Below are 27,473 nucleotides of genomic sequence, written 5' to 3'. Positions count from 1 at the left end.
TGTTTCAGGTGAGTCTCAATGTGTATAAGTGTTAGAATTTGGGGATAAGATGAATAAGGTTCACATTCTGGATCGGCTGGATCGGTATTTGGATTATATTCTGGATCGGCTGGATCGGTATTTGGATTTTTGGTGGCTCTTTTTATTTTTGGCGGTTTTTCAGATTTTTTTTTGTTTTGCTCTAATACCATAGAATTTGGGGATAAGATGAATGAAGTTCCATCTCAAAACTAATTGACAATAAGAGGAGTAACTCATTCCTCTTATATATTCTATTATCTTTCCACACATTAGCAATGTGGGACTTTCTAACGTGCTTAAAATTTAAGTTTGTAAATAGTATACTCAATATTTATTTTTAGCGGTATAAATATTTTATGTTTGTAAAAATATAATTTTCATCAATACAAATTCTAGATCATTGGGTCTAGATAGAAATATGTAGTATCAACTACTTCCAAATATTTTTTTAATAAATTCAAAACAGAGTATGTGGTAACAAAATTAAAGGAATTATAGTTTTATAAACATTATGCTGCTAAAATAAACATTAAATTTATGTCGCTTATAAATTTAAAACTTTAAATACTTATGTAATTATTTATCCTTAATGTCAAATTTATTTGTAATTTATTATTGGTTACTTATATGTTAAAGTTTCGTATAAATATCTCGATCTTATCTTACATTATTTTAAATTACTCATAAAATAATTGTCTATTATTTATTTATTTTGAGTGTCTATTATAATTTATAATATACGAGTGTTTAAAATACAACTACTACTTAACTACTACAATAATCAATGTAACTTCATTGCTAAATGTATCCTTTGTTTCACTAGTATAATTGAGCATTGTTATTGTATATTAGTGGTGCTCAACACCTTTTATAAATGTCACACTACGATTGATTAGCGATATTTTCTAAAAACAATTTTTTAAAGTTATATGAATCTCAATACTTAATTATACTAATAGTAATTTGACACTAAAAAAAATACTAGACACTATTAATACCTTTTAACAATTCTCTATATAATTAGATATAAGTCATAGGTATCTTTAGCCTAGCATAAGCTAGTTGAATAGTTATAAGTTTTGTTGATGTCTTGATGGGTTGTATTAGTATTGTGTCATAGCTTAGATATTATAAACAAATATCAAACTAAACTTGACCTACTCACTTATATTGGCCGGCTTAAAAGTGGGGGAAACGTGGTAGAGGAGGTTAGCTCAAGGAAGGAAGCTAAGCACAGAGAGCAGAGTGTTGTAAGGGCGAGCTACAACAAACACCAAGGAAAGGTCCGCTTCAGGATCATTTGAATAATGTGATTCTCCAGACGCAGTAGCTAAAGCCGAATCAGAATATTCCGCTGAAGGTTTTTATTCCACTACTAGAACGGCACTGACTAAAGAGAGAGAATTTTCTCAATCTCACGAGAGCGACAACACGACAGAGACAGCACGCCTTATGACGAAAGGGGAGAGTGAAACCTAGAACGACACCGCAACGAGAACGATACTTACCGAATTAGATTGGATCAGAATGATTTTTTAATTGGATATTCAATTACATACCTAATTTTTAATATTAACTTGAAAATATATAAAAAAAAAACGTAAAAACTAAATATTACCCTTTATTTAACTTTAATACTCTATAAGGATATCATCTTTACAAGTTTAATGTAACTAAAAATTTAAAATAATTAAAACAACAACACTGACAATTAATAAAATAAAATATCATGAAAATAAACACACAAAATAACCAAGTGTTACAAATTTAACACACAATAAAACAACCACTAAAAATATAATTAAAATATATATATATTTTTATTTTTGAAATATTTTTTTATTATATATAAATAATTTTTTTAATATATATATAATTAGATTTGATAGGTTTTTAATTAGATTTTGAGATACACATCCAATAACTAATCCAATCAAATTAAAATTCAACTTTTAAGTTTTAACATTCAATCCAATTCAATTGTAATGAATATTTATCTTTTTTGTAATTTAATTGGATTAAATTAATTCAGTTCAATTCGATTAGATTAGATGTTGCACACCCCTTTTATACATATATATTATTGATGAACTAAGTAGCCCTCGCTAGGATCTTTTCCCTCAAACCTTTAAAATGGAGAAGTAATTTGTCACGAGGAGGAAGATTTTGGTTGATGATAGGATGTTGTTTGAAATTTTGAATCCATGAGTGCAATTTAGGGAATGACTCAATCAACCTTACTTCACAAAGTTCTTCAATCACTTCAAACCAATGAGCAATGCATCCAAAGCTAATGTCCAATATTCCAATATCTTCTCCCAAAAAATACTTCTTATTATTCATCATTAGAGCCTCATCTTCTATAGTTCTCAACATCTCTATGTACTCCTTCTTCCATTTCTCTTGTTCTTCACCTCTTGTTGTGAACATGTTCCAAATCAAAGAACCCTACATAAAATATAATAATGATTAAGTTGTAATATAGTCATTATAATAGTAAATATGAATGAATGAAATGATGTTATATACAATACTACCGAAGACGGAGTTATAGTTATGGAAAAGGGAGGGTTGTAAGGGTCGGGCCAAGGTTAGCCTCGAGCTAAGATAAGCTAGGGCTGCGCCAAGAATCCACTTAACCTAACGATCTCATTTTTTTTAAAAAGAAAAATGCACATATTTTTTTTATTAAATTTTAAAAATGCCACATATTTTAAATAAGTACCCGATAATAATATTATTTCTTAAGGCCCCACAAATCTCAAAATCAACCCCAGTTAGACCTAAGCTAATAGGGCGCTCCTACCCTACGGTTAGGCACCCAAGAAAAAAAACAAATTATTTTTTTGGCTTCTTTTACCTTTTCTTCAAAGAAAGTGACCCAAAAGCGAGCCAAGGCTTTCTGATAAGGGTCCTTGGGAAGCAAAGGGTGAACATGTGGCCATGTCTCGTCGATGTATTGGACGATGATCATGGACTCACATATGGGTTTTCCGCCATGAACAATCACGGGTATCTGCTTGTGGACTGGATTGTACTTCAAAAGCAAGTCACTCTTGTTATGAAGGTCTTCTTCAAAGTATTGGTAGGGTATGCCCTTTAGTTTTAATGCCCATATCACCCTGCTGCTAAAGGGACTGTCCCAATCCCCATGTAGTTTCACATTTTCATCCATATCTCAAATATTTGTGAAATAAGAAATATAATTGTATGTTATAATAACTTTAAGTCATTTATATAATGTGGGATCAAATATCTATAATGTTGTTCTTTCTTCCATAAAGTGCCTTACAATTATTTTAATCGGATAATCTTGCATTGGTTGGTGTTTTGTTTACAAAATCAAAGTTTGAATTTAAGATTTTTATAATAATTAAGCTCGAAAAAAATACTATTAATTATTATTATTATTTTTTGTAGGAAAAAAATACTTAATGGCAAAGGAAACTATATGAGCATTCAAGTATTAGTGATACTTAGCATTTTTATGAGGTGTCATCAAGAAAGGTTAGGGACATTTATAAAAGATATTATTTATAATTTTTATTAAAATTAGAGAAATATTAAAGAACACTAGTAGTGCCTAGCACTGTTATTATCGATATTAGTCCGGCTAAATATTAGGTCTCATATAATTTAATATAATAAGTTTTAGGGAGTATCGCCAGTGGCGGACCCAGGATTTAAAGTGAGGGGGAACGTAATTTTTTTTAAGACAGGGGGACAAAAATAAACTTAAAAAAGAAAAAAATAATGCTCTTTAGGAATTGAACCATTGATATCTACTCTATATGTAATCTAATTTAACCATTACACTAAAATTAATATTATGTCTATAAATATCATTTTTTTATTACAAATATATGTCGTAATTAATTAAATTGCATATATTTTTTTTCAATTTTTTTAGGGGGCGACTGCCTCGCCTCGCCTGCATGTGGGTCTGCCTCTGAGTATAGCTAGCTAATTGCAAAGTGAATGTCTAAAGGTGCTAAGCACCACTAGTGTCCAGTAACAATGCTCTCGATTTAATATTAAATTGTATTAATATCAATCTTATATTAATAATGTTAAATACCACTGATACTTTTAGCATTTCTCGTGGCATAAGAACATTAATTCTAGTAATTTGTTACATTCTTTCTTATGATTTTTTTTTTTTTTTGATCTTTTATGTTTTTATATAATATATATTTTTGACCAAGAGTGACAATGAAATGTCTCATTACAATTATTATTATTTAATTATAATGAGTTGTGATATTCATCATCGATTAGGTAAAACTTATTTTGTATAATGTTATTCCATATTGAGGTCATGCATGATGCTAATTTCTAATCAATATTAACAAAACTTAAGTTAGTTAATTTTCTTTAATGATTTTTCTAAGGGAGTTTTTTAAAATAATTTTTGGGGTTATGTTTTTTTCCCTCATTTTTTAACATTATTTATCTAGAAAAGGATGTGTGAACTTACAAAGTGGAAGAAAAATAGTGATGTAAAATGAAGTAGTCTAAAGGGCGACTTCTATTGTTTTTTTTTTTTTTAATTGAATACTTTTTTTATACTTATTTCTTCAAATTATTGAAGAATTCTTTAATATATAAAGTAGTTGATGATAGCAAGGAATTAAATATCAATATTTTTTATCGATATATTTTTTAATATTTAGAAATTTTTAGGATATTGTTGTCAATTTTCTTATGATAAGTGTACACAATCTTTAGAAAGTAGTTTTATCGTCTTCCTTAGGAATTGTTTAAGCAAGTATTAATAAGAGTAATTTGCGGTGAAAATACCTAAGTTTAACTCGGAGTTGCAGATAAATACCTAACAAAAATTTTTGGCGGTAAAAATACCTTCCGTTAAGGTATTGGAGCTTCCGTAGGTACCTGGCTGTTAAGCGCCAGGTAAGTGTCCAGCTGTCATTCTCTTATTGGTCCACATCATTAATTAATATTTTAATTAAAAATTCATTTAAGAATTTAAGAATTAAATAAAAAAAATATTTTAAAATCAAATAAAAATTATAATATATATTAAAATTCGTGTTTTAAATAGATAAATAAAAACATACAATGATTAAAATTAAATTAAAAGTAATAAAAATGTAAAAATCACAAACCCAAAAAATTCAAACTTCCATCACAACAAAATGAAAATAAAATTAATTCAAAATCAAATTCATTAACCTGATTCCAAATTCCAAATTAAACAGAAACTAATATACAAAATCATTCTTCATACATATAAATCTAAGACAAAATTAAAATCTAAAACCAAGAAAAAATACAAACTTAGACATAAAAATCATAAACCCATAAACGCAAACCCAGCACTATGAAGAACAAATAAATATGAACTCTGAAAGTTCATCCGAAATCCGAAATTTGAAATCAAATAAAAAAGCTTTGCTACCAACAAATAAATCTCAGATTTTTAGATTTAGTTTTTCCCTTACCTAACAAAAATCAATTTTTTTTTCACAGGTAGAACACTTATTGTTTGGGTAGGTAACATTCACCATTTTTGTAGTAAAAAAACTCAGATTTTTTTTTTTTTTCAAATGCAGAAAACTTTGAACCGTACGTCGAGAGCCTCTCACCATGGTGAGCTTTCAGATCTGGGTCCTGTTTAGTAGGATCTTTACCAGTGAGGTTTCTTCTCAGGTGAAGGTTCGTCTGCTATGGTGGAGATTGGGGATTTCTAGGGCTCTGAGATTTGATCTTCTCCAGTTTTGTTCGAAGCTTCTCCAGTTCCTAGGCGTCTCTCCCATGCGTTTGAATCGATCGATTCGTCTGTTTGTCTCTCCTGCATTTGAGTCGACCGATTGTGTTTGAGTGGATCTAAACCTCAAAAAAAAAAAAAAAAAAAAAAAAAAGAGAAGAAGAACGAAGAAGTGTGAGATTTGGCGTTTGAGGTTTAGATATTTTTTTTTTAATTATAATTTAATTATGTCAAGTTTACCCAGATGTCATGTGGCATTAGTTTAGGGATTTAATTAATGATTATTAATTCAATTATAAATTATTAAAATATATTATTATTTTTGTTTGATTTTAAAATACTTTTTATTTAATTCTTAAATTTTTAAATGAATTTTTAATTAAAAAATACAAATTAATGATGTAGACCAATAAGAAAATGACAGTTGGACGCTTATTTGGTACTTAACGGGGAGGTATCTACGGAAGTTCCAAAACCTTAACAGAAGGTACTTTTACCGCCAAAAACTTTTGCTAGGTATTTATCTGCAACTCCGAGTTAAACTTGGGTATTTTTGCCGCAAATTACTCTATTAATAATCATGAAAGCAACACTATTTATGCAACTTTGGTCCATTAATTGTGAAAAATAAAAAGAAACAAATGTAAACAAAGTTTAAATAACAGTAAACAAACAATGAAATGATGGAATCATTGTTGGTATAAAGTTTTTTTTTTTTATTATTGAAATGTTAATATATACATACATTACACAACTTAGAATTCAAACTCATAATCCCACACATACACACCCTCTCAACTCCCAAGCCCCTATGAACACTTGAGGCTCAAGTGGTAGAAAGTTAGAGTCGTACTATTCCTCTTAATATGCACTATTAGACAAAAATGCTACAACAAAATTGGATTTGTCAACAAAGAATTGATTAGTTCATAATGAGACTCTTTTTATTAATTAACATATTTTTAGTAAGTCTTAATTTCAAGAATACAAATTAAACTCTATTCTTATTATTATTCCTTATATTTCAAGCAATTAATATGAAAGAGAATGTGACTTGGCTCGTACTAAATATCCCAAAATTCAGGCATATATATGCCTTGGGAAGGGAACGAATTACATTTCCCGAGAGTGAAAAGATCAGAAGAACGAAAGAAAGAATAGTGCTTCGAGTAAATGAGGAATAAAAACCACTTGAGGCTAGTTCAAGTGGCCATAGGTGGGTGGGTGTGTTGAAGGTCTTGGATTCGAGTCCCAGATTAAATATGGTTGTAATATATAAACGGTTAAATAAAAAAAAAAGTAAATGAGGAATGAATAATATGTCATTAAAAGTTATATTAATAAGAAAAGAAAGGCCAAACTTGATGGGAGATACATTTCTATCGACATCGTTCTTTTCTTCCTTTGGATGAGAATGCTTACAAATTGATCAAACACATTTCTTTATTGAAAAAACAACAACAACATAACAACCACAACAATTCAAACATTAATCTTAGTATACATATTTATCATTATCTATAATAAACTATTAAGGAGTAGTTGGGATGAAATTTTGTCTAATAGCCTTGAAAAAGAGCAACAATTGATGATGATGAGGAAGGTTTTGTTTAACAACATGAACTTGTTTAAAGTGATTAACCCATTGATGAAGATGAGGAAATTCTTTGGGATCAAACAATTTCACACCAACTATCTCTTCAATTACATCATACCACTCAACAATCATGCCTCCAAGAGCAATGTCCAATATTCCAATCTCTTCTCCTCCAAAGAACTTATTATTGGTATTATTATTAATCTTTTCAACACAAAACTCTTCAATTCTTCTCAACATTTCAACACTCTCTTTCTTTGCTTTCTCTTGCTCTTCTCCAAAAGTTCTAAATACCATCCAAATTGATGGCCCCTACATAACATTACAATATACAATTAAAGAATGGGAAAAATTATTACAAATTTTATGGGATTTTATATTATTTGTGCAAAAATATAGCATTTTTTTTTAAAAAAAAATTATGAAAAATATTCAATAAAAAGCTGATAAATATGATAACCAGTTACTTTTTACATGATAAATTGTACAAATTCAAAACTTAAGAATTTTAATAGAAATATAAGCCATAGAAAAATTTTATTTTAAAAGCATTATATTTCTTTACTCACCCTATAAAAAGTCATAAAATCTATAATTAATTAATTTTCTATAAAATAAATAAAGAAAGAAATTATCTAGAAAATTAACAAGAATATGTGTACCTTAAGTTCAACAAAATGAACCCAAAAACGAATTATTGCTCTTTCATAAGGGTCTTTAGGGAGCAAGCTAGGGCTTTGAGGCCATGTCTCTTCGATGTACTCGATAATCACCATGGACTCGCATATGGGTTTTCCGCCATGAACAAGCACTGGAATCTTCTTATGAACTGGATTGTATTGTAAGAGTAACTCACTCTTGTTGGGAAGATCTTCAGCTATGAATTCATAGGGTACCTTCTTTAAATTAAGAGCCCATAAAACCCTAGTACTGAAAGGACTAGCCCAATGTCCATGTAACTTCACCACATCATAATCATTACCACCCATGATATGATCTTTAATTTGCACAAAAACTAGCTATAATGAACTCAAGTTTATGTAAACTATATGTAGCTATAATAATTCACCCAAGACTATAAATTATTTATATTTATGTATACATTTGTTTTGGTCATTAATTTGATTAAGAAATAAATGATGTTTCCATTAAAAATATATTTATATGTGAGTTTGAATTCAAAGGTTTTTTATTGTTAATACATTATAGTAGTACATTTTTTCATTATTTTTATTATTTCTATGATAGGTAGTTTTATTTAATATATAGAAGTACACATGTTAGCTTAAATTAAAAACTAATACAACCAAATGTGCACATGAACATGATAATCAACCATTAAATATTATAAATAATTTTTTTAATATAAAAAAATTCATTAAGAGTAGTCGGTACACCATGTTATATTATATTATATTAATAAGTTATGTAAAATACTTACTATAAACCTGACTCCAATCCCACCATGCCCGCCTCCAAATCTTGAGGCCCGACTTAGGACCCAGCTCTGACCCTAAACCCGACTCCCAACCTCAGATTGAGAACCCCCCTGACCCCGACTCTACTCCGAACAATTTTTAAATAGTATATATAATAAACTAATATAAATTATTTTGTATGTATTAAATAATATAATTTACATTTTATTAAAATTTATAGTTGTAATAATTATTACAATATAAAATTTTATCCTTTCTTTTTTATTAAAAAAAAATTATTGAAAATATATGAAGAAAATGTAACTAGGAAGTGAAAGATTGTTTTTCTGAATATGCATGATGCATATGCACCAGGTGAACCATTACGTTCGCATCGTGTGGTATAGGAAGGTTCAGTAGTAGTTTGAATCAAAAGGTTGTGGGTTGTAAAGCTTTTCATAATTGATGACTCAGGATTTGGATAAAAACTTGGTGAATTTTTCAGTGGACATTTATTTTAGGATATATGTACAGGTTGCTACTTATTTAGAATAATTAACTGAGATGACTAAATATATTTATTTATTTATCAAATATTATTTTAAGGCTATTTGGAGCAGTTTGAATTGCAAAAGCATAAATTTTTTCTTTGGTTTATTGCAGAAATTTGACATTATTGGCTTGGACTCATGAACACCTGTACTTGATTGGGTAGGTAGGCTGAATCTGAATATTTCATGAAGTTTTCATTCTTTTATTAAAAACAGTATTGTGTGGAGGCGATGGAGAATTGGCACGTGGAAGAGGAGAGTGAAAGATGGGGCAAAGCAGGAGAAAGCCACGTGGCAGTCACCTTCAGCCGAAACCCCCGATGAAAGGTAGCCCCATTCCCTGACCCAAACCAAAAAAAGAACACCTTTTCTCTCTCTCTATAGTCTATATGGCTGGAACCAGAAGAAAGATACAGAAGAAGAAGGAAGAAGAAGAAGAAAGGAAGGACCCATTGGAGGTCTTGGGTAGAGATATAATGTGTTTGGTAATGAGTTATCTGGATGCACACACCTTAGCACTCTCTCTCCTCGTCTCTCCACCTTGGAACGCCCTCGCTTCCACCAATTGCCTTTGGGCCCCTAAGGTTATCCTTCTCTCTCTTCACTTTGTTTTCCAAAACTTTCTTTATATTTATTTAGTTTATTAATATTATGTGGAATTAATCCTTCTATTATTTTTTTTGGAAAAATACCATAAATAATATTTTTTTAAATTTACGATTTGGATTTTTGAAGTATTTTTTTGTAGTATGTGAGTTGCTATAGGAATTTTGGTTGTAATAGTAATTTTTATGTGGAATTCTGTAAAAATGTAAAAAAAAAGTATAAAAATAAAAAATCGCTATATTTAATCTGTGAGTTCGGTAATATGTAATTTTTATATATATGCAGTATACATAAATAACATAGTAATAAAATATATAAAAATATTTATTTTAATAAAAAAATACAATAAAATTTAATATTTACTAATAAATAAATATATTTTCTTAATGAATAATTATTTTATTTTTATGCGTAATTAACATTAAATATATATAATAAAAAAAAATTATTTTAATTTTTAAAATAATATATAAATTTCTTGTATTCAATCAAATAACTAAACAATGTAATTCAATAAACGGAATATGATTACATATTACCTTATACAACTAAATACAGTTTACACATTTCTCTACAATTATATTCTCTTTCATAATATTTCTTATAATTAAATTATTTAACATCTCGTACCAAACGCCCCTTCTATAAAACATGAATTCTATTGTTCATTAGTAATAGTTTTATTTTTTGCTATTTTAGCCCTTTCAAAGGTTGTACTATCTTGTATAATTTTATATTATAATATTCTCATTTGTATTTACAAAAATTAATGATACATGCACTTAAATTATGTATTAAAATATTAAAATAACATAAGGGCATTTAAAACATTTTTGATTTATTTAGTATTTTGTATTAATGTATTGTATAGTGTTATATTGAATTATATTTTATGTCATAATGTTATAAAAAAACTATATATAGTATTGATTTTTATATATGCTATGGTTAAAAATGAATTTGATGTAAAGGTATGAAAAAAAAAATCTAGCTTAAAATTTAATTGAAATGTGATTTAGTACAAATTATTGAAATATAATTTAGTTTTACATGTAATTGCACTAAGAAAATGAGTTAACAAAGAGTGTATTGAGAAATTGCAAAGGAAATAAACTGAAACAATGTTTTGCCAAGCATAATAAATCCAATTTTGTGTACCTTAAATCTAATCTAAATTGTGTAATCTTCTTATTCATGTCTAAGCTGTTTATTTTATGGAAATCTTTTTCAAATTATCTTGTTTTTTTGCCTAGCAACTTTTGTTTTTGCTTCATCACTTGAATTATTAAGTGATGAAGATACTGCTGACTAAATTGAAAATTCGTTATGTTTGTGTGTATGTGTGTTTTTTTTAGTGCGAGGAATTGTGGCTTCAAAAAGTGCACATACCTCGCTTGTCTCAAATCCCGGGACTAACGAAGTTGGCCGCTTACTCCTTATCTTTCATGGATGGCAAGCGAGTAAACTCTTCTCTTCTCCCTAATCCTCACTCTGCTACTCCTGATTGAGAGAAAAGAAGAAAAAAATAACTCTTGACTCAATAGTTGGTAAAGTTGTTAACACTAAAAAAAACACTATTCAATTTAGTTGTTACTGCTGACATTTTGGGATGTTTTTGTTTTTGTTTTGAAGTGTTAACAACGTTTGCAACTACGTCAATTTTCAGAGTTTTGAGTTTCTTTTGATTGGGATGAGTAGAAGAGTTGTTTTTCTTTTTCTACTCTATGAATTTGTTGTTGGGATTAACTTGTGTTTCGCTGCAGACCCGAATTACCAAGTACGATTTGAGTGACCATGTTTGGGAGTTGCATTTCAACAAGGTAAGCAAATGCAAATACAAACTTGTGTGTAAATAGTTTTGTACTTAGCCTATTTTGATTTGTTTTTTCTTTTTCATCTCAGGCAGCACCAGAATACTGGCGTAATCTCGATCCTTATTGGAAAGGCGGTAGACCTCTTCTTCGACGATACTTCCATCTAGATGGGAGCCAAACAGCAGATCCCGATGACCCAACATGGGGAGGACATGAAAGTTGTTATTGTACTGTTACTAGTTTCATTGGTCAGGAACAGATTAGAGAACACTATGTAAGAATAAACAGATGGCCTAAAATGAATGTGTATAGAAAGCAAGATTGGAGTTGGAACATGTCCAATCACCTCTATTGCTACTCAAGCATTCCTGACCCTCATAAACAAGGTGGAACTGGACCATTCTTTTCGGTTGTTTAAATTAAGATACCCAGATGATCTTTTTTCTTTTCCTTGTGCCAAACTTTGCATGATCTACCCTGGTTTGATTAGAAACACCATTGGTACAGTAGTGAACCGTGGGAAATGCGGTTTTGGCTCATAGTTGTAACGAAAAAAGCAAGGGGAAATCGAAGCAGTTAGAGCAGGACTAAAATCGCGAGCCAAAGTCATGAGTAGAAGTAGAATTTTCTGTTTCTTGTAATTATGATTATAGATCAGAATCAGATGATAAATTTTGTCAGTTTATAAACTTGAGTTTCAATGAGTGCTCCACTTTGATAGTGTGGGGTTTTTCTCACTTTATCATGAGTCTTTTTCATTCTTGATTTGATATTATTAAATACCATGATCAACATATAACATATGGAATCTTTTATAAACATAACAAAAGATATGATCAAGCTTTAATCATTACTTACAAGTACCCTTTTTTTTTTCTGCCATAAACCGTTGTGGATTTAGAATGATGAATCAAACATGACAAAGGACTTGAAATAAGATAAGCACTGTTTTACATTTTAAAACATGTGAAAAAAAGGTATTTTGCTGCATTTTATTTCTAAGAACATAATAGCCAGAGACATGGCAACACTGAAACATGCTTGAAGGGAAATACAAACTCCTTTTATCAAACATCAATGACAAAAACAATTGCAATCAATATGTGTGTCAGTTACCAGACTTCGGGACGGAGCTCCCCAGTTGCTGGGGGCATCCATCTCCCGGAGTTGTAAACATTCTCGCCGACTTTCCAACCCGGCACATCCTTCATCACGTCAGCCTCGTATTCGAGATACTTCTTCCACTCATGGACAAATCTAAGGAATGTTTCAAAGGGAAACTAATCAGTACATTTAATCACAATAATGCTCAGCTTAGTAAGGGGACAGAGACAATTGGAAGAAGAAAAAAACTGATTGTAACTCGTTCACCTTTCATCTTCCTCAGCTTGCAGCACTGGCAAAATGGCCGAGCGGGCAGCATACTTTTCTTCTTTGAGCGCCCTGCAGAACATCATAAAAAATACCCTTTTTAAACCTTTTCTACAAATACATGTCTCAGTCATAGAAGAATGAAGCATACCATTTGTGTCCAAAACATGAGCCATATATTATTGGTTATATTTCCCACTATTATACTGAAAACAATAGTAAAAAACTGTACAACTACGAGCTACGAAATGACCCTTGTTTGCCTATTAGTTAGTAGACTTTCCTCTACGACACATATTAGAAAAGTTGAAAGTTCATAGAGAACATGATCACTACTTATTCATGAATACATGATAGCTCAAGTGATCACAGATTTGAGAATGGCCAAGTGCTATCACCTATCAGTACCCAATACACACATTTTGACTTATCTATGTTTTCGTTACTAGTCCCCGTGTTGGAACCTAACTAAAGATAAGAGTGAAAGAAATGTCATTAGTCTCTAATCTTGATTGGTTTCTACTACCTTCTTTAGACACGTTTTCGCATGTAAACCTTCCTAGGAGAGTTAGGATGAAGCTTCATAGAAAGATTTCTAAAACCTTCCTAGAAATCTAGACACAAACAGCTATTCGAGGGAAAGATGATTAACACCTATACCGTGAGCAAAATTAAGCAATAAACACCAACTAGATATTGCTGTTTGCTATGATATTTCTATAAAATGAACTCCGAACACATATCACCACATTATAATTTCCACATAAAAGAGTTTTATTTCCATAATATGTTCAATGGTTGAATTCCCATCTTAAACTAAACAAATGAAACTCACTTGTATTTCATAATACGACTCCTTGTTAAGATCTTTGTTGATTGATAGAGGTATTTCATAATGAGAGATGATCATTTCAGTTACAATTATACATGTCTCTCTATCTTTGATTAGAAGTACAAAAACTTTTTCCTCGAGCATTCTTCCTAAAATACTATGCCTCAAAATTACTCAAATTCTTCAAAAGTTTTCCTTTTCATTTTTCCAAAGCTTGAATTATTTCCTAGCCTCCTACTGCTCACAATGGATTTACTATATTCATAACTTGTAACTATGAATCCTCCTAGATGTTACTACTCACTCATCCACATTCACAATTTGACTCTACCTAACCAATAACATATAGCTCGAACGTAAAAAATCAATCTTTATCAACACTTTCAAAAACAATCCAATCCCAATGATTTCTAAAAGGACAACAATGGCAAAGAACAAACATTTACAAGGGTTTCAATTTGAAGCAATAATTAACCCTAAAAATAAACTCCACATTCCCAAAGCTCATTTCAAAAACTAAATCACCATTAAAAATCATAAATAAACAGAAACCCTAACGTAGAACAAATCAAACACAAGATTAATCAATTCCACACACGACCCAAAGCCCCACATAAAGAGATGAAATTTAAGAACAAAGAGAGTGACCTTCGGATCTTGTTTCCCTGGCCAACCTGGTACATGCCCCAAGAGAATGCTCCAAAGGTAGTGAGGAAAATGGCGATGGCGCTTGGACCCTTGTTGGGGATCCGACGAGCGTATCGGACCGGGGCAAAACCACCCGGAGGTGGCCCGTCTTGGAGGAGAGGCATGTCCTTGACGCTGGCCATGCCAGGCTTGTTCCGAATCATAGCCTCAGTCATCTTCAACCTTTTACTTTTGTCGCTGTGTTTCGAATCGGAGACTCAGATTCTTCGTTCACGGAGTTTTGAGGAGGAGGAGTTGAGGTATTCGTGAATTTCATCAACAGAGAGGGTACATGGTAGTAGCGGTGGGCGTAGTCCGTACTGGAACATACAACAAATTTTTACTCAATTAGAATGTGACATGTGGATATATAAGATGTTTCTGAATTTAATACTAGTAGGGTGTTCATCAAACCGCTTTCACCGCACCAAACTACATAAAAATGTGGTTTGAAATCTTTAACGATGCGGTTGTGGTTTGCATTTTTGCCAAGCCGCACAGTGTAATGCAGTTTGCGGTTTTGAATTTAATAATTGCGGTCCAACTGCACCGTATTATATATTACAAAATTACTAATTTTTGTAATATGATTTTTGTTTTTACTTTCATATAAGGAAAAATATATATAATATATGTGTATATTACATTATTTTTTAGAGAAAATTCAAATGACATGATAATTAATATATATATTATGATAAGCAAGGTTGGCGTCTCTTAGTCAACTCTGAATCCTTAGTCTCATGTATTTTCAAAGCCAGATATTACCCCAATGGCACTTTTACTTCGACCACTTTAGGGTCCAACTTGAGCTATGTTTGACGTAGTATCCTTGAAGCTCAAAATCTGGTGGCTAGTGGTGTTCGTTAGAATGTTGGTAATGGCAGATTTATCTCGGTGTTAGGGGAGGCGTAACTTCCCGATGATGTTAATCCAAGGATTATATCTTCACACCCAGGACTTATGAATGCTAAAGTTGTAAACTTGATGAAACCTGATAGATTGGAATGGGATGAGGAGGTGTTGAATGGTCTTTTCGAGCTAAGAAACCGTGATGTGATCTTGCAAATTACTCTTGATACCTCAACAACTTGTGATCGTCTGGTTTGGTATAGAGAACTTTCAGGGGTGTACACTGTTAAAAGTGCATATAGATTAATGCAGGAGCTAAAAGGAGAGGTTGATTCGGTGGAGACTGTGGAGAATAAATTTTGGAAACATTTTTGGAGTCTTAAACTCCCCCTTAAAATGAAGAATCTGGTGTGGAGAGCAAGTAGCGGCTGCCTTCCAACGATGCTCCAAGCATATACCGGTTGAAGCTAGTTGTCCAGTCTACTTTGTTGAAGATGAATCCATTTTGCACGCTCTTGTTACCTGTCCTACTGCGAAGGCTTGTTGGGATATGGACTAATATGCAGCATGAAGCAACCTTTTTTTGTCTTGGTGCATTGGTAAATTTCAGCTGTTGGATAAAGAGGGAAAGGAGTTGCTGGTGGCTTTGTGTTGGTCAATTTGGAACTCGAGAAATGACAAGGTTTGGCAAGATAAAAGAGTTAGGGTGGATAGCATAGTTTCGTTAGCAAAGAGCTTTCTTAACCAATGGAAAAATGCACAAAAATCAGTCATTGAGATTAGATTTTCTGGTTTTTTACCCGAGGATGCAGTTGTGTATTGGGTGCCTCAAAGCCAATGAAACCCGACAATTTGGGATTGGTCTAGTGGCTCGTGATTCTCGGGGTATGTTAGTTGAAGGTTGCACTAAGTTGTTTCTTGGCCAAGTTCCTCCTGCTACAGCTGAAGTCACGGGGATTCGAGAGGCTTTAAGTTGGATCAAGGTGCAACAATGGACACATGTGATTCTTGAAACAGATTGTCTCCCGGTAGTTCAAGCTTTACGAAGCACAATTAATATGCGATCCATGTTTGGTCAAGTGGTGAATGTTTGTAAGGATATGCTTAAGGATTTAAACAATATTGATATTTATTATGTTAGATGATCAACTAATATGGCGGCTCATAACTTTGTTAGAGCCTCTATATTTTATCCTGATTGCACTTTCAGTTTGGAGGTTGTTCTAACTGACTTGTTATCTATTTTGATAACGGAGATAGTATTTAATAAAAATATTATTTCTATTCAAAAATATATATATTATGATGTTGAAACACATGGTAAAATGATATTTATTTCTAATCAAATTATAATCTCACTTATTTTTAATATTTTATTTTCCACCACACTTTATTTTCACCATACCACCACACTTTTTTTTTTCCAAATCTTAAAAATATAAATTCAAATCAAAAGTAAGAATAATAAGATGATAATCAATAATTTAATACAATATTATTATTATGAATTTTTCATTTTTTAAAAAATACAACACTATTATTATTATTATTAGTAGTAGTAGTAGTATTAGTATTATATTTTGTTATTGCGATTCAATTTTTTTTATTGCGGTTAGTTTATTTCTGTGATATAATTTTAACTGTTTTAATCTTATCTATGTGACATGATTTTGAGAAATTTAGTCTTATTTGTGTGACATAGTTTTATTTTGTTTTGTTTTTGGTTCTTCTTTATATCGCTATTAGTGGTTGGAAATAACAAGTTTTTTATAACTGAAGATGTTGTTAGTAGTGTAATTATATACCTTTCACAATAGTTGAGTGCTCAAGCTACAAGGTTCAATGAACCTACAACAATTTATATTGTTGTGTCTTCTGATAAGTAGATAAAACTTAATATATGTGTTTTTAAGGTTTGATACTATAATCTTTTTTATATAATTTTATTTATAATTATTTTGTCAAACGATTTAAGAATTAAGCAGCTTATTTTTCTAATTTTAATCTTGATGGTGTCTCAATAGATTGCTATTAATAAAATTAATTTATTTTAAAAAATAGAATAATTGTACTTTTTCTTTTTAACAAAAATAAAGTAAAATACAATACTAATATTTTAGAAAGAAAAAAAGAAAAAGAAGTTAATTTTGAGATTATTCATAAAACCCTAAACCCTAGAAGGGGCTGGTTCTAGAGTCTTCTTCTTCCTCTAGAAAATATAAACCAAAAACCCATTTCTCTTCTCCCATTCTCCATTACAGTACTACTCACCTCTCTTCGTCTCACTTAGTCTCCCTACAGTTCTCCAACATGTACCGCTACGCTGCAAACCTCGCCAACAAAGCTAGGTAGGTTTCTCTTACGCTTTTGATCTCATTTGCTTTTCATTTCTACCTATTCTTCCGTTTGGTTATCGAGAAAATGTACCAATGTAAACAATTCACAACGACTGTAAAAGAATTTTCTGGTGTTTCGATCTTTAGCTCCTTAAAAATATCTGAAATTGTAATAAAAAGTCTGTGATTTTGCCATAGATTCATGGATAATATATATCTGAGTTAAAAATGGTTTCTTTTTGTTTTTGCAGGATCGCAAGAAATGCAAGCCAGCAGGTGAGAGAGAGGAGTATTTTGTTAATGGGTTTTATGGACTTACAGTTGAAAATGCTGGAGCTTATTGTTGATCATTATTTGTGTTTTGTGAATTTTTGATTGATTAGGTTGGCAGTAGGTTGACTTGGACCAGAAACTATGCAGCTAAAGAGATTAGATTTGGTGTTGAAGCTCGAGCTTTGATGCTTAAGGGTGTTGAAGATCTTGCTGAAGCAGTTAAAGTGACCATGGGTCCTAAGGTTTTTGATCTGCTCTGTGCTATTTTTGCTTACTTATCTTCTTTTCACATGTTTAGTTATCTTCTTTTCACATGTTCTTTTATGTTTATTCTTATTCATGTTGAATTGATTGGTTGTAAAAGGGTCGTAATGTGGTAATTGAGCAAAGTTTTGGTGCTCCTAAAGTGACCAAAGATGGTGTTACAGTCGCTAAGAGTATTGAGTTTAAGGATAAGATCAAGAATATTGGTGCTAGCTTGGTGAAACAGGTTGCAAATGCCACAAACGATGTTGCCGGTGATGGTAAGCCGCAGAACTTGTCTTTGGTAATTTTAATTGATTGTCGAAGTTCGCAGGTCTATTATTTTGTCTGTATTTTGGCTCAACCACTGAGAATATTTTTTGTTGAATATGCAGGGACAACTTGTGCTACAGTTCTTACCCGTGCCATTTTTACCGAAGGATGCAAGTCGGTTGCTGCTGGGATGAATGCCATGGACCTAAGACGTGGTATTACAATGGCAGTTGATGCTGTTGTGACAAACTTGAAGAGCAGAGCACGAATGATCAGCACATCTGAAGAGATAGCTCAGGTTTGTTTCCAAAGCTAATACGTTTTGGTCACCTTTTGCTCAATTGGAGTCTTTAGGATCTTGTAATACTAACTTAAATTTAACAGGTTGGGACAATATCTGCAAATGGAGAAAGAGAAATCGGTGAATTGATCGCAAAGGCAATGGAAAAGGTTGGCAAAGAGGGAGTTATCACAATTCAAGTAAGTTTCTTTCTATATCCTTTTTATTTCAGAACAACTTATATGTTTTTGAAGCATCAACTTGTTAGTTGTGTTACATTGTTTGTAATCTTGGCATTGATAGTTCGAGGTACTTGGACTGTTTGTGCTCATAATAAGGACTTACCATTTAATTTCTGTAGTTTCCATTGTCATCATTTAAACGTATATTTACATATTTACATTCATGATTTATTAAACTATTTCAAGGCATCTTATATAAATATATATATAAACTATATCAAGGCATTTCTCCCTTAGATTCCACATTATGGAAAACTTTTTTTACTGTTTTTAGGAATTGTGTTGTAATTCATTTATTCAGCCACAATTCTGCTAATTTTATGCAGGACGGAAAAACCTTGTACAATGAATTGGAAGTTGTTGAAGGAATGAAGTTAGACCGGGGCTACATCTCTCCTTATTTCATAACAAACCAGAAAAACCAAAAATGTGTAAGTGGTTATTATCTTATTGTCAATTGTCAGTGTGTGCTAGAGTCATCCTGTATGTTTTATTTTAGGTCTGTTTATCCTCATGTAGAGCTGTTTCTGTATATTTACAGGAATTGGAAGATCCTCTAATTCTCATTCATGAGAAGAAAATCTCAAGCATTAATGCTGTGGTTAAGGTCTTGGAGTTGGCATTGAAGGTGAGGTGTTGTCTAGTCTATTATGTTGATTTCATTTTGGTTCATTTGTTTTGCTCAGATGCAGGGTATGATTGATTCTAAGAAAACCAAACATCATTTATTTTTCAGAGACAAAGGCCATTGCTGATTATCGCTGAAGATGTGGAAAGTGATGCCCTAGCAACTCTTATCTTGAATAAGATTCGTGCCGGAATCAAGGTTCTAGAAACTATGCAGTTTTATTTATTTGTTGTCGTTTGAGTTGTTTCTATGTTTTAGCTACTCATTTATTTACTGCATATATAATATCGTCATATGTGCAGGTCTGTGCTGTGAAAGCCCCTGGTTTTGGTGAAAACAGGAAGTCTGGTCTGCAAGATCTTGCTGTTCTTACAGGAGGAGATGTGAGCTTATCTTTCTTTTTTCTTGTTACTGTATTATCATTGGCTCTTACGTTTTGTATGTTTACTGATTCCTTTTATCATGTTTTAATGTTACTTCTAGGTCATTACTGAAGAGCTTGGTCTTAATTTGGAGAAGGTTGATTTGGATATGCTCGGTACTTGCAAAAAGGTAAGCTCAAGCATAAAATGAAGTTTTATCCTTTGAAGTATGATTAGTTATGAAATTCTATGCATGGTTCTTTTTAATTTAAGAGCCGCCTTTCACAAAAAATCATTTTTATTGATGGTTTATGTATTTAATTTTTTTTCTTTAAGATTCCTTATCTAAAACATGGCTTCTGTCTCAGGTGACAATTTCAAAGGATGACACTGTTATTCTTGATGGTGCCGGTGACAAGAAATCTATCGAGGAAAGATGTGAACAGGTTTGTTTTGCTTTTCCAGGCATATTTTCAATTTTGTTTTGATTTGCTGGTATGATGATTGTTTATCTTTTTCGTATCATCAATTGATTTATTTTTCCCTTGTCCATAATCAACAGATTAGGTCAGGAATTGAGTTGAGCACTTCAGATTATGACAAAGAGAAGTTGCAGGAGAGATTAGCCAAGCTCTCGGGTGGTGTTGCTGTCCTGAAGGTAGGCCAACATACAATTCTTTTATTCGATGAATCTTATTTCTTTCTAGTATATTCACGGGATTGTTCGACATATAGCCCAATGATATAACACAATGGGAAATTTTACTCGCAGATTGGAGGAGCTAGTGAAGCTGAAGTCGGTGAGAAGAAGGATAGAGTGACTGATGCTCTAAATGCCACAAAAGCAGCAGTAGAAGAAGGCATTGTTCCAGGTGACTTATCATACCCCTTTTTCGCAGTCATTGAGTTGGTTATAAGATTATTATTCTTATCTTATGAAGTTTCATTTAAACAGGTGGAGGTGTTGCTCTCCTCTATGCATCGAAAGAGTTGGACAAACTTCCAACTGCCAACTTCGATCAGAAAATTGGTGTTCAGATTATTCAGAATGCTCTAAGAGTAAGTAAAACTCTTCGGCTTTCATGATGGTGTGCTACCAGTTTCGATTGTATTTAATCTGATCGTGTTATTTTCAGACACCTGTGCACACAATCGCATCCAATGCTGGAGTTGAGGGAGCTGTTGTTGTCGGTAAGCTTTTGGAGCAAAATGACCCTGATCTTGGATATGATGCAGCCAAAGGTCAGTACATTCATTTTTACCCTTTTACCCTTGTATTTTTCTTCTACAATAACAAGTTGACAAATGGCTAATGCTTATCTTATTGATCAAACAGGTGAATATGTAGATATGGTGAAAGCTGGAATCATAGACCCCCTAAAAGTTATTAGGACAGCCTTGGTTGATGCTGCAAGGTAAATTATTATAAGTTGTTGCATTTCAGTTTCACTTGGCTCTTGGGTTTTTGCCCGGCTCAACTCTTATTACTCGTGTTTGGTTTATTTCGATGCAGTGTGTCGTCTTTGATGACAACAACAGAAGCTGTTGTGGTAGAACTACCCAATGACAAGGATGCTCCTGCAATGGGTGGCGGTGGCATGGGTGGAATGGGCGGCATGGGCGGTATGGATTTCTGAGGAGTCCAGTCCTTAATCGCGTGATGCTGTTATTTCAACAAACTTAAGACTCTTTTGGGATTTTTCATGAAATCTTGAGAAGCAAAGATTAGAGTTTTTTTTTCTTGATATTATTATGTACCCGGACGGTACCGGTTTGAGAGGCATCCATGTAATCATAAGGCGAGAAATGTTCATGTTCTCTTAGGTAGTTTCTTATGTAACTCACTAATTTGAATTGGAGGAAGAATGGGCGTGTGTGCTTGTTATTATATAACACCATTGAAACTATTCTTTTTCGAAATAAACTTTTTTGTATTCTTCTCTGCCCAAATGGCAGGGCAAAGCTCATCATCATCATCATCTTTATCTTAAGAATTTTAATTATTTTAACATGTGATCTAAATGAAGTTTTGTCATGTGTGTCCTTGTTGGTATTTAACAGTGAAAATATTTGTTTGGGGTTGATTTTAACATTTGTAAAAGAATCGGTAGCTTTCTCAATTTTCACAAATATTCCCTAATAAAATATTTCTGATAAAATGTTGGGATTTTTTTTTCTTTTTTCAATGTAATTTGGTCTTACAAGAGTGACTCGTATTCTATGCTACCTTTTTGACTAAACAAGAAATATGTTGGCTGGAAGTTCCCTTCTTTCTCGTATATCTTATTGTGATTTTGAATTTTGATCACTTTGTCAACCAAACAAAAAAAAAAAAAAAAAACAAAAGACCTAATGCAAGTACTTCGTCCAATATTATGCTCTGTTGATATAATCATTAGTAATTGTTTTGACAAAATATTATATTGTATTATAAATTTTATTACAAATAGTGTTATTTAATACATATAAAATAATCTGTATTAGCATCTATTTTAATATTTAAAAATTCAGATCCAATCCCGAACTCCGACCAAGATTGCATACCCGACTTTGAACCTCAGACCTAGACCTCGGATCCCGCTGGACCTTAGACCCCGGACCTCGACCCCAAACTCGAATCATGCATCTTGGCCTCAAACTCGAATCCAAACCAATAATCGGACCCCGAACCCAAAAGCCGAACCTTAGACCCTAGCCTAGCCCCGAACACCGGATCTTGGACCCCAAACCTTGGATCTAGACCCGAAGCCCAAACCAAACCCCAGACCTCGCACCTCGGCCCCAAACTCAAACCCGAACCCAAACCCAAACCCCGGACTTGAAACTCAAACCTGAACCCACCCAGACCCAAAAACTTGGACCCCAAACTCCAAAATCAGACCTCGAACCCCAGACTCGGACTCCAAACCCAAACCCTAGGACACGGACAAGGGTCGGAGTTGGATCGAGTTTATGGTAAAGAAAATATAATTTTACACATACTATTAAAATGCAAGTTAATACCAAATATAGTATTGTATTAACTAATATTAATCCAGCATAATACTATACAATATAATATAATACAACACCGCATACCAAACGAGCCTTTAAGGGTTCGTTTGTTACGCTACATTACATCGTATTGTATAGTATTGTATATTAAATTAAATTTCATGCAATATTTTTATGTAAAACTATATGTAATATTGACTTTTATGAATATATAATATTTTTAAAAAAATTAAATTTTAACATAATATTATATAAAAATATGATGTATAACTAAATTTAATATAATACAATACAACATAGCAATTTAATATAATAATATTTCACTATGTTTTGACTGATGTACTCAACTGTCTCTTGTCAAAAATAAAAAAAACAGTTCCACTTCTATCCATCCATCCATGAAACAAGATCATCCTCTATTAATTACTCTAAAATTTCTCTTACATCTTTGTAAATAACAAAATCAAATGCATAAAAATTATTATTACAACTATAATTTCAGAAATGTTTACTTCTTGCAATGCTAACTAGTGCAGTATCTGATCTTTGTTTTACAAATTCTATCAGACCAAAGGGTACATTCAATACAATTTGCTCACACAAAGCATAAGAGCATAGTATTTACATAAGATTGCTTAAACAAAGCAAAGAACAAGGCAAAAGAAAGCAAAAAGAGAGCTTATCTTAATCATGACATGCTGCAATTTAGCAGCAAGCATTTATCTGCCTTTTCGACGCTTTTTCAATGTAGCGCAATCCGGACAAAACCATTTTCCTTTCGGTTGTTCTTTCAAACCAACACAGCCGAAATGGAACCATTCTATACTGCACTGTCAAATTGGAAAAATGTTTCGTCAGATAGTGAATTGCACATATAAAAAATATAAAAGAGATTCTATGGCAATAGGGAAGGCATTACATACACTTGGGTTATCACATGCAACCATTGCCCCATGGCTAACTTGTTTACAGGAACAATATGTCGGTTCGTTTGGATCCACCGGTACCTCTAGATCCATCATAGTAAGATTTGACGGTGCTGTAGCTGGCTCGGTTGATGCTGATACTGCTGCTGTTGCTGCCAGGCGTGTTCTGCAGAGAAGAAATTCTAATCAAACTCTAAAATTTTAAACATGAAAAATAATAGCAGCTTAAAATCTGTGATCAAGAATTGAAAATAAAAATTGAAAAGAGATCCGTGATCAAGAAAAGATCTTATACTTCTTACGGCCTCCTCTACCGCCTTCACCACCCTTTCCAGATTTTCCACCACTATCCAAACTCGCAGCAGGGGAGCCACTAGCAATGGCACTTTCTTTTTCTGACATAATCAATTTCAATAAATAAGTATACACAAATAAATACGAGAACTTAGCATAAATTAATTCTATCAATTGGATGTATTGCCAAGCTTAAAGAATTTCGAGAAATAATGTAAAATACCACGTCGGATTTCTTCACCGAGTTTTTTGAAAATTTGATCCAGTTGTCGTATGTGAGTATCGACCTGAAGCACAATTATTCATAGGCAACCAAAAAAGGTTACTTCAAATTCAAATTCAAAATCATTAAACATGTGGATCAACTAAAAGACTTAATTGATTATCTATTTTGGGAAATGTTAAAAACTCATTTTAGAAAACACTCACTCCATGCTTCATAAGAGTTGAGTACAATATTTTGTTGTTTTCTCTAATTTCTCTGTTTTGTATACAAAACAACTAACCAGTTGAATTTTGAAAAACAAATATTTTTGGTTTGCAAACAATATTTTCGAACCATAAACTTTTAAACTAATATTTAAAACTTATTGTTTTTGAAATGGAACCATATCAGCATATAAAAACCATCCTTAACATCTTTAAGAATATATGTTTTTACACCTGTTTTGTAATATAGTTTAAAAGGGTATTTCTTTCTGTATCTATTTTGAGACGAAAGAGGCTTAAAAGTAAATGAATCAGTACAAGATTTAAGGATGGAAATTGAGTACCAATTCATAAGCCTGCTCAGCCAAGGCTACCTTCTCATCTGCAATCCTGATGCTGTGCTTTTGCTCATCAAGTGCCTCCTCCGAAAATTTAGCAAGTGAAGCATCAGGTTTAATATTTCCCGACCTAACCTCTCGTTTAAATTCCTCTATCTCTTGTTCACAACGTTGCTCATTCTGTTTCTGAAGATCTGCTCAAAAACATAAGTTTTCTTGGCCGAATCAGAAGAGAAAAATCTCAAAATAGTAAAAACATCTTTATTACCATATTACATTAAAACCAAATGTGATTTTGATTATAAATATATTTGGTGATACAATACATACAGTCTCAATCAAATCAAAGTTCACTATCTCTTCATGGTATACTAGTTCTATTCAAAGTTCAAATCAATCACTCTGTAATGTCAATGAACTCAGACAAAAGTGTAAGGCACTGTATTTTTATTACTAAGTTTATCTCTCTACAACACTTAATGGTGATATTCAAATCATACCTTGTAAACTTTTATCTAGATCCTTTAACAAAGCATACTTCTTCTGCAAAATATTAGGAAGTGCGTCCAAGCCTGCATAAAAGCACATTTCATAAACAAGAATAAGAATGTTTAATATCAACATGTAAGGTTCAAAAGTGAAGTGCAACCACATTAAATAACAAGAAAAATCAAACAAAAATTTACTACTAATTACTCTAAACTCTGTCCTTATTTTCTCCCAGTGAGCTCAGAATTAAAATTGAGAATAAAAGATGCAAATTTGATACTTGAAGAATAACAAAAATGATAAATTTAGCAAACAAGTTGACTTACATAATTACAATAGTTCAAATAATTATACAAAAACTCCTAAGTTACCAGAAATAAGACCAAAAGAACAGTAAAAAAAATGCTATCTTTATACAAAACAAAGTGAATATGAATGAAATTCCCCGTTAAATGAAGCCAAATGGAAAATAAATTCATTTTCTTACACCCAATAAATGGTAAAATAAATTAGCCCCAATTGAAAAAGACAATTACTTTATTGAAAATGGGAATTAGGGTTCGTAGAAAATTAAAAGGAAGAGGAGCATACTGGTTTGAAAGTCCTCGACGAAAGACATTTGGGTCTGACGTAGAAGCCAGAAAAATTGAAAAGGTGTGTTAGGGATTGAAGGGAGGGGAATTTGGATTGGGGGCTAGGGTTTGGTTTGGATTGCCGGCGAGAAAGGAGATTGTATTCTCCGGTCAGTTATTTTTGCAGGGGACAAACAGTCACGTGCAGATCACGTGCTTTTCCGAGACTTTAAATAAGAATATATATCTTAGTATCTCATTCTCTATTTTTATCCTCACTTTACTTATTTGGAATCTATCTTTTTTATTTTTCATATTTTGAAGTCCCAAGTTTAAATCTTCTCCCCACTATTAAAAAAAAAAATATATTTCATATATTATTTTTTAACTTTTTTATCTAATTTATAGTTTGAGCTGCTCCGATAGTTTCTATATGAATTTTGGTTGCGATTTAAATTGTTCTGTTAATTGCTATATAAGTTTTTATGTAAATTTATGCAAAAAATACAAAAAAAAAAACCCTATTTTAAAATATAAAAATAAAAAAACTAAAAAAAAGAGGGTCGAACTTTTCCATATAACAAGGGACAAAAACAACAATACTACCACTTTAAAAGACAAACAACTATATATGTGTACAATTTTTTTTTTTTTGTGAGGTTAATAGAATTTACAATTTAAAATTTAAAATTTGAACTCATAACTTTTTATTCATTTACATAAATAATTGACGACGAAATTCTTTTATGTTTCAATTTTTATACACTTAACTTCACTGATATTTTTTAAAGTGGTAATACCTCTTACCTTTACTTTTGATTGTAAATCTGAAACGCTAATTAAATATTACAATTAAATATTAACAGAGATTGCCACATCGAAAGATGATGTAAGAGTACAAAATATAAGTCTTCCAACTACTGCATTAGTATGAGGTTTTTTGGGAAGGTGTCAAAAAATAAAACTGTAAGAGCTTAGTCCCAAAACGGACAATGTCATACTAATATGGTAGTTAAGGTGAGGTGACGACCCAACAAGGTGGAAAAACGGACCCAACAAGTGGTATCAGAGCCAAAGATTCAGGAGTTGGGATAGTGGGTTGCATGTGCATTGTATAGGAGAAGCCCTTATTGTGATGACCTCACAATTAAAATTCTACATGGTGTCTTGTATCAAAAGTCTACCTGATATTGATGTGGTCAGACGGCGTGTCCCATTGAAGATTACGACAGTACAAGATGGAGATCTGTGTTTAGTGGTGTCTTGTGTCAAAAGTTTTCTTAGCAATGTTTAAGGTTAAACAGAGAGTTCCATTTG

General features: G+C 32.0%; 6 protein-coding genes across 8 annotated transcripts; 2 read left to right on the top strand and 4 right to left on the bottom strand.

Annotated features, from left to right (window-relative positions):
- Nucleotides 1-1,907: 1,907 nt before the first annotated feature.
- LOC115721884 (probable glutathione S-transferase) lies at nt 1,908-3,229 on the bottom strand. The gene is made up of 2 exons (XM_061104102.1): nt 2,882-3,229; nt 1,908-2,469 (listed from the first exon to the last, which is right to left on the bottom strand). The coding sequence occupies exons 1-2, from the start codon at nt 3,194-3,196 to the stop codon at nt 2,113-2,115; spliced, it is 672 nt and encodes a 223-aa protein (XP_060960085.1). The 5' UTR covers nt 3,197-3,229; the 3' UTR covers nt 1,908-2,112.
- Nucleotides 3,230-7,059: 3,830 nt separating this feature from the next.
- Nucleotides 7,060-8,882, bottom strand: LOC115721883 (probable glutathione S-transferase). Its single transcript, XM_030650985.2, has 2 exons — nt 8,009-8,882; nt 7,060-7,658 (listed from the first exon to the last, which is right to left on the bottom strand). The coding sequence occupies exons 1-2, from the start codon at nt 8,333-8,335 to the stop codon at nt 7,281-7,283; spliced, it is 705 nt and encodes a 234-aa protein (XP_030506845.2). The 5' UTR covers nt 8,336-8,882; the 3' UTR covers nt 7,060-7,280.
- Nucleotides 8,883-8,969: 87 nt separating this feature from the next.
- Nucleotides 8,970-12,472, top strand: LOC115722955 (uncharacterized). 3 transcript variants are annotated; one of them, XR_009684522.1, is made up of 4 exons: nt 8,970-9,899; nt 11,277-11,468; nt 11,685-11,741; nt 11,824-12,472. XR_009684522.1 is itself a non-coding variant. In XM_061104100.1 (4 exons), exons 1-4 carry the CDS (start codon nt 9,705-9,707, stop codon nt 12,151-12,153), a joined length of 687 nt encoding a protein of 228 aa, XP_060960083.1. In that variant the 5' UTR covers nt 9,159-9,704; the 3' UTR covers nt 12,154-12,472. The 3 variants fall into 3 exon arrangements, 2 of the variants coding, with proteins under 2 accessions (XP_060960083.1, XP_060960084.1); XM_061104100.1 differs by having other exon boundaries at nt 9,159-9,899; nt 11,277-11,381; XM_061104101.1 differs by lacking the exon at nt 11,277-11,468 and having other exon boundaries at nt 9,172-9,899.
- A 166-nt stretch (nt 12,473-12,638) lies between these two features.
- On the bottom strand, nt 12,639-14,929 carry LOC115722954 (NADH dehydrogenase [ubiquinone] 1 alpha subcomplex subunit 13-B). Its single transcript, XM_030652347.2, has 3 exons — nt 14,587-14,929; nt 13,107-13,178; nt 12,639-12,992 (listed from the first exon to the last, which is right to left on the bottom strand). Exons 1-3 carry the CDS (start codon nt 14,799-14,801, stop codon nt 12,848-12,850), a joined length of 432 nt encoding a protein of 143 aa, XP_030508207.1. The 5' UTR covers nt 14,802-14,929; the 3' UTR covers nt 12,639-12,847.
- A 2,649-nt stretch (nt 14,930-17,578) lies between these two features.
- On the top strand, nt 17,579-22,056 carry LOC115722244 (chaperonin CPN60-2, mitochondrial). Its single transcript, XM_030651399.2, has 18 exons — nt 17,579-17,825; nt 18,065-18,089; nt 18,197-18,328; nt 18,451-18,610; nt 18,725-18,900; nt 18,987-19,082; nt 19,451-19,555; nt 19,666-19,752; nt 19,861-19,950; nt 20,055-20,135; nt 20,236-20,304; nt 20,483-20,560; nt 20,677-20,772; nt 20,887-20,986; nt 21,070-21,173; nt 21,251-21,356; nt 21,451-21,529; nt 21,628-22,056. Exons 1-18 carry the CDS (start codon nt 17,788-17,790, stop codon nt 21,749-21,751), a joined length of 1,746 nt encoding a protein of 581 aa, XP_030507259.1. The 5' UTR covers nt 17,579-17,787; the 3' UTR covers nt 21,752-22,056.
- A 1,447-nt stretch (nt 22,057-23,503) lies between these two features.
- LOC115721795 (PHD finger protein ING1) lies at nt 23,504-26,494 on the bottom strand. The gene is made up of 7 exons (XM_030650873.2): nt 26,176-26,494; nt 25,596-25,667; nt 25,102-25,289; nt 24,552-24,615; nt 24,330-24,429; nt 24,032-24,200; nt 23,504-23,938 (listed from the first exon to the last, which is right to left on the bottom strand). Exons 1-7 carry the CDS (start codon nt 26,201-26,203, stop codon nt 23,828-23,830), a joined length of 732 nt encoding a protein of 243 aa, XP_030506733.2. The 5' UTR covers nt 26,204-26,494; the 3' UTR covers nt 23,504-23,827.
- Between the last annotated feature and the right edge of the window lie 979 nt (nt 26,495-27,473).

Source organism: Cannabis sativa, chromosome 9 (assembly GCF_029168945.1).
Source record: "Cannabis sativa cultivar Pink pepper isolate KNU-18-1 chromosome 9, ASM2916894v1, whole genome shotgun sequence".
Lineage (NCBI taxonomy): Eukaryota > Viridiplantae > Streptophyta > Magnoliopsida > Rosales > Cannabaceae > Cannabis > Cannabis sativa.
The sequence above is the reverse complement of the archived record's forward strand: the minus strand, read 5'-3'. Positions and strand labels throughout refer to the sequence as shown.

Bases quoted from the DNA above. Each gene is read 5' to 3' on its own strand.
- LOC115721884 (XM_061104102.1), bottom strand. From the start codon at position 3,196: ATGGATGAAAATGTGAAACTACATGGGGATTGGGACAGTCCCTTTAGC. The intron at 2,470-2,881 runs GTAAAAGAAGCC...TATTTTATGTAG, and splicing joins TCACTTTCTTTGAAGAAAAG to GGTTCTTTGATTTGGAACAT.
- LOC115721883 (XM_030650985.2), bottom strand. From the start codon at position 8,335: ATGGGTGGTAATGATTATGATGTGGTGAAGTTACATGGACATTGGGCT. The intron at 7,659-8,008 runs GTACACATATTC...AATGTTATGTAG, and splicing joins TTCATTTTGTTGAACTTAAG to GGGCCATCAATTTGGATGGT.
- LOC115722955 (XM_061104100.1), top strand. From the start codon at position 9,705: ATGGCTGGAACCAGAAGAAAGATACAGAAGAAGAAGGAAGAAGAAGAA. The intron at 9,900-11,276 runs GTTATCCTTCTC...TGTTTTTTTTAG, and splicing joins ATTGCCTTTGGGCCCCTAAG to TGCGAGGAATTGTGGCTTCA. The intron at 11,382-11,684 runs GTAAACTCTTCT...GTTTCGCTGCAG, and splicing joins CTTTCATGGATGGCAAGCGA to ACCCGAATTACCAAGTACGA.
- LOC115722954 (XM_030652347.2), bottom strand. From the start codon at position 14,801: ATGACTGAGGCTATGATTCGGAACAAGCCTGGCATGGCCAGCGTCAAG. The intron at 13,179-14,586 runs GTCACTCTCTTT...GATGTTCTGCAG, and splicing joins CAGGGAAACAAGATCCGAAG to GGCGCTCAAAGAAGAAAAGT. The intron at 12,993-13,106 runs GTGAACGAGTTA...AACATTCCTTAG, and splicing joins CAAGCTGAGGAAGATGAAAG to ATTTGTCCATGAGTGGAAGA.
- LOC115722244 (XM_030651399.2), top strand. From the start codon at position 17,788: ATGTACCGCTACGCTGCAAACCTCGCCAACAAAGCTAG. The intron at 19,556-19,665 runs GTAAGTGGTTAT...GTATATTTACAG, and splicing joins ACCAGAAAAACCAAAAATGT to GAATTGGAAGATCCTCTAAT. The intron at 21,530-21,627 runs GTAAATTATTAT...ATTTCGATGCAG, and splicing joins GCCTTGGTTGATGCTGCAAG to TGTGTCGTCTTTGATGACAA.
- LOC115721795 (XM_030650873.2), bottom strand. From the start codon at position 26,203: ATGTCTTTCGTCGAGGACTTTCAAACCA. The intron at 25,668-26,175 runs GTATGCTCCTCT...GCTTTTATGCAG, and splicing joins CGTCGAGGACTTTCAAACCA to GCTTGGACGCACTTCCTAAT. The intron at 24,201-24,329 runs GTATAAGATCTT...TCTTCTCTGCAG, and splicing joins GGTAGAGGAGGCCGTAAGAA to AACACGCCTGGCAGCAACAG.